This window comes from Triturus cristatus, chromosome 11 (genome assembly GCF_964204655.1).
Source record: "Triturus cristatus chromosome 11, aTriCri1.1, whole genome shotgun sequence".
NCBI classification, from domain to species: Eukaryota; Metazoa; Chordata; class Amphibia; order Caudata; family Salamandridae; genus Triturus; species Triturus cristatus.
Genome location: NC_140594.1, coordinates 129,116,931 through 129,121,666, shown reverse-complemented (window position 1 = coordinate 129,121,666; position 4,736 = coordinate 129,116,931). Strand labels below are relative to the sequence as shown.

At 46.6% G+C, this 4,736-nt stretch overlaps 1 protein-coding gene across 1 annotated transcript; it reads left to right on the top strand.

Annotated features, from left to right (window-relative positions):
• The first annotated feature begins 1,558 nt into the window (after positions 1 to 1,558).
• On the top strand, positions 1,559 to 4,468 carry DYNLL1 (dynein light chain LC8-type 1). Its single transcript, XM_085633390.1, has 3 exons — positions 1,559 to 1,692; positions 3,137 to 3,277; positions 4,082 to 4,468. The coding sequence occupies exons 2-3, from the start codon at positions 3,146 to 3,148 to the stop codon at positions 4,217 to 4,219; spliced, it is 270 nt and encodes an 89-aa protein (XP_085489516.1). The 5' UTR covers positions 1,559 to 1,692; positions 3,137 to 3,145; the 3' UTR covers positions 4,220 to 4,468.
• Positions 4,469 to 4,736: the final 268 nt, after the last annotated feature.

The following is a 4,736-nucleotide window of genomic DNA, read 5'->3' as shown; positions in this document are numbered from 1 at the left end:
GGTGTCATTTTCAGACACTGGGGGACGTTCAGCAGCACCTGCTCGTTGCCTGCTTTCCATTCCCAGCAGCAACGCGCAGGCAGCAGGGAGCCTTTTTTCACCTCCAGCTGGGTTGAAGCTAAGGGGCCATAAGGCCTCCTTTTGTTTGTATATGCTGACTGGGGGCCACCTGCAACCTTACATTTAAATGTAAATGCCACAGAGGGAAACAAAGGCACAGAGCTTGCCTTCTCTTCACAGGTACTTAAGAGAGGCATGCTTTTGTCTTTGTTCTGTCCCTGTATATAAATGCAGACACTGTAAGACTGTCAGATGGGTTAGTCCGTCCCAGTATTTACACAAATAATTTAAATAGCACTATTTTATTTATTTTATAGTGCTACGTCGTGACGTCATTTGCATATTGTCTTACTTGTTCAGTCCCCCCACTTCTTTTTATAGGACTTGTACCCTGAGTTTGACATGTTAGATTACTTCACATGCACTTTAAGGAAGATCTATTGCAATTGCAATATTTTGCAGTGAGACTGAATGTAAAGCTGCTATTTTTAGGTTGTTCTACCTACAGTCAAATAAAGCATACTGTGAAAAGCTAAAAAGTCAGAAAAACGCTATTGTTTTGTGTGAAAATTGGGCTATATGGTGAAGTAAGAAAATATAAGCATCATTTAGAGTTCATTATCTCTGGAACCCTGGCAGACTATCCTCCGCTATATTTAGAGATCTCTACCACCATGCCAAAGCTCATTGTGTCTTCAAAGGTGCAGCTGTAAAGTAGCTTCCCTGAAAGAATTGAAATTTTGTTCAGCAGCTGCCATGTTTGAAAGGATCCTCCGCAAACTTATGTTTTACAAAAAAAATCCACAACATCAGAGTCTGTTTTTATAAAACAAAATACCAATCAACCTGACACTCTATGAGCTGTCTCCCAGGACGTGGGGTTAATTTTTATTTTTTTCTGTTTGGGACCACCATGTCTTCTTCCCTTACTGTCCCAAATGGAAAATAGTACACCAGACTGACCTAGCGCGGACATTGTGCCGTACTTGTACTGAATCCGTCAGGCTGTTGGTGTAAGGTTTCTGCCGGCGAAATCAACGTGGGCAAAAACATGAGGATCTACCTGACTCTAAGTAGAGTGGGCAGGACCGTCAGTTTGGTGGACAGGGAAATCCGTCACTTGTGGGGACAAGTACACGGTCCGCCAAACTCTAAAGGCCCTATATATATTTCGTGCAGATTATCATAATTAACATACATTAAATATGGTATATTTTTACTGTTTCATACATTATGGTGCTAAGTGCACACTGAGCCACATTTCTAACTGAGTTTCATTCTAAGAAGTATAAGGGGACACAAAACCGTCCAGGCCTTGACCACTCCTGACCCCTCCTTGGGTAGCCAAGGGAACAAAGTCCAGTCACACCCTCTCCCCGTCCCCATGGAGAAGGACGCCACTGTAGCGGTGCATTGTGGTCTGAAATAAAATGCGAGCGTAAGAGCCGGGGGAACAGCGGCAGCTCCGCCAATCGGAGGCTGCGCGTGCTAAGGAGACAACCAATGGACCGTCCCAAGAGGTTGGACGTGCGGGGGAGGAAAGTACTAGGAGAGGCGCGGGGGTAGAAGCACGCTCACTCCGCGCGGGATCGAGAGAAAGGACGATTGGACTGCAGCTGGGAGAAGAGCCAGGTGAGGGATGCCGCAGGCGAGGGATGTGCGGCAGAGAGGGTGCTGCTGACAGCGTTAGATGTGGGCAGGGTCCCGGAGATCGGTTAGGGCGCGTGTAGAACGATCCAGATCTCCAGGGAGAGCTGCCATTGAAGGCAAATGGGAGGGGCGCGTCCCTCCGTATCCGTTGGGGATCCGCGACCCTGGTTCAACTTGCCGGGGCTGCACAAGGGCGCCAGAGTGGAATCGTGTCGAGCTGTTTGGTGCGACACTCCGGTAAAGGGGGCGTGACACTCGGGCGGATTTTTCTAGGAGCATTGAGGACCTGGGTAAGCCCTACAAAAGATGAATACTGGGGCCTTTAAGGGTCCCGAAGTATGGGGTGATGCGGTATTTATAGGCGTGCAAAATAAACAAAGGGGTGGGTGTCCCCCACCCCCCCCAAAAAAAATCCAGTTGCGTGTGGGAGGTCCAGAGGGAAAGTGGGGGGAGTGAGGGCGTAAGAAAGTGACACGACGGGGGAGATAAGGTGCATGAGGGTGTAACTGAAGCAAAGAAAGCGCTAGTTGGTGCAACCCCGAAGGCAGATGTTAGAACTAAGAGGGGCAGGACCGGGAGGCATCATCCTGGGGCGCACTGCGAGACCCGCTCTCCATCGTTTAGGCGCTCGGACTAGACGGGGAAGATCATTTGTATTTTACCGTTTACGTCTACGAGACCATGGGGTAGACGGAAAACAGCTGGTTAGAGTGTGACCCCTGGGGGAAGTGGGTACAGAGCTATGAACAACTTGCAGGAAAAGGGAGGGATGACTGGTGGTCTCGAGCAGCGCTCATCGGCTTGGCTACGGGGTCCAGGCATGATGACCGCCGCTAGCCCAGTACGGCCCACGCTGCTAGCCCTTAACGGCCCATGCCGATCATGGCTGCCAGCCTCGTGCAGGAGCGGTGAAAGGCGCAGCCGGGGCGCCAGCTGCGCAGCAGATCGCACGCCATGCTGACTGAGACCCCTCCTAATTAGGCATGACCGTGCCTCGGGGCGGAGATGAAGCAGAGCGCACACCGGCTTCCAAATGGGAATATTTTTATTGTCTTCATGGCGTAGTTCTGGCACATCCGAACCTTCTCCGCGTTTTATTTTTAAACCAACGTGAATTGTTTATTTGATATGGTTTTGTCTATCACGAATGCTTATCATTGCTAATTAAAATCTCAAACTCAGAAGATGTTGCCAAGTGATAATTCCCCGCGTTAACTTGAGTATCCATCGCAGTTCTGCATAGGTTCTTAGTCAGTGTGTGGGGGAACGGTCCAAGTTTCAATTTTCGCAGTATTGTTTTCCATAGTTAATACTTGCATGTATTTAAAGTGTAGTAACTGGAAAAGAGAACGTAGACCTGGTTTTCATCATACGTTTATGCAGTGACACCGGCATGTTTCAACTGTTCCTTTTGTTTTGCCCTTAGGTGTCAAACATGTCTGAGAGAAAAGCAGTCATCAAAAATGCTGACATGTCCGAGGAGATGCAGCAGGATTCCGTGGAATGTGCCACGCAGGCATTGGAGAAGTACAACATTGAGAAAGACATTGCAGCTCATATAAAAAAGGTACATTTCACATAAACCATAGCTAGCATTCCAAAATGGTGTTTCAGAGTAAACGTGCTATTTTTAACTAACTAGCGCTCTGTGGTCTCTGCGCAGCATCGTGCGTTTTACTATGTCTCTCCTGACATAACAAATGAACCAACGTCAGTGGCCCTTTCAGCGGATCCTCTGCGTTTGCCGCCGGATTGGTTGCCTGGATACCGAATGGTTTCCCCTCCCTGGATTGCTGTTGACCCGTTATTTGAATGGGCATTTCATTTGTGTCTATACTATATGCTATTTCATTATTGGATTTCTCGGGTATCTGGCACATCTGTTTTACAAGACCATACGCACATAATTAGTTATACCAACCAGAGCCAGGCTATTAATGACTTACAAAACCCTGGTGACCGTAGTTCGATAGCTAATTCAACAAACTCGGAGGATTGTTCCACCCCCAATACAATTTGCGAGTTACTGGGGCGAGAGGGCTAGTACTACATATATTGGCCACTAAAAGCACACTTCATTTGAGGGAGGAGGGAAAGAGGGGGTGTTGAGCAGCGTTAAGTCACTTCTGGTCAACTATGGTTTACGTGTTGTACGAGTTAACCTTACTGCCCTCTAATATTAAAGTCCAATCAATTTGCGATGGTAAGTTCAATGTGTAAGCAGTTTTGTGGCACGCGTTGGAGTCATTCAACGAACACTGAATTGATGTGCTCCAGTCTAGCGCTACTTCACTCGGTCAGTGCGAACTTGTGAGATCTTACAAACTTGAATTTCGAACTTAAGCAGTATTTTTTTTTTCTTTTCTTTTAGGAGTTTGACAAAAAGTACAACCCAACTTGGCATTGCATTGTTGGTAGAAACTTCGGCAGCTACGTGACGCATGAGACAAAACACTTCATCTATTTCTACCTGGGCCAGGTTGCTATCCTTCTCTTCAAATCTGGCTAGAGTGGAGTATGAACTGATGAGCAAAAATCCAAATACAGACTTTGAAATTATTCCAAATGCCTGAGATGGGGCATAGCCTTGCCATGGGAACAATCCCTCTGTCTTTTGCCCCCTTTCGATGTATGTCCTTTTGTGATGGACTATGGAACCTGGTGTGCACACTGTTTCACGAGCCGTGAAGATCTTGAAGAAAGCTTACATTTGTATTTATTTTCAAAATGTTCTTTCAATAAATGTTCCTTTTTCATATCTCGTTATTTCAATTGGGCTTTTTAGGTATCGGGCGGCATTTCAATATATCCGTGTTATACTTTACTCATTTAGCAACGTCCGATTCTCATACGATTGCTGCTGTAGCCACGCTGCTATACTTATGGGGAAGTACTCTTTTATAACCGAGTGGTAATAAATAACAATGCTACATATGGCCTCTAACGTCCTTATCGAGGAGTAGCTGACCTGATTAAGTTATTATTCTAGGCAATTGTGTTGGAACACCAGTTTATAGTCCACTACA

Excerpts from the sequence above, each read along its gene's own strand:
- DYNLL1 (XM_085633390.1), top strand. The coding sequence starts at position 3,146 with ATGTCTGAGAGAAAAGCAGTCATCAAAAATGCTGACATGTCCGAGGAG. Across the intron at positions 3,278-4,081 it reads TTGCAGCTCATATAAAAAAG|GAGTTTGACAAAAAGTACAA; the intron begins GTACATTTCACA and ends CTTTTCTTTTAG.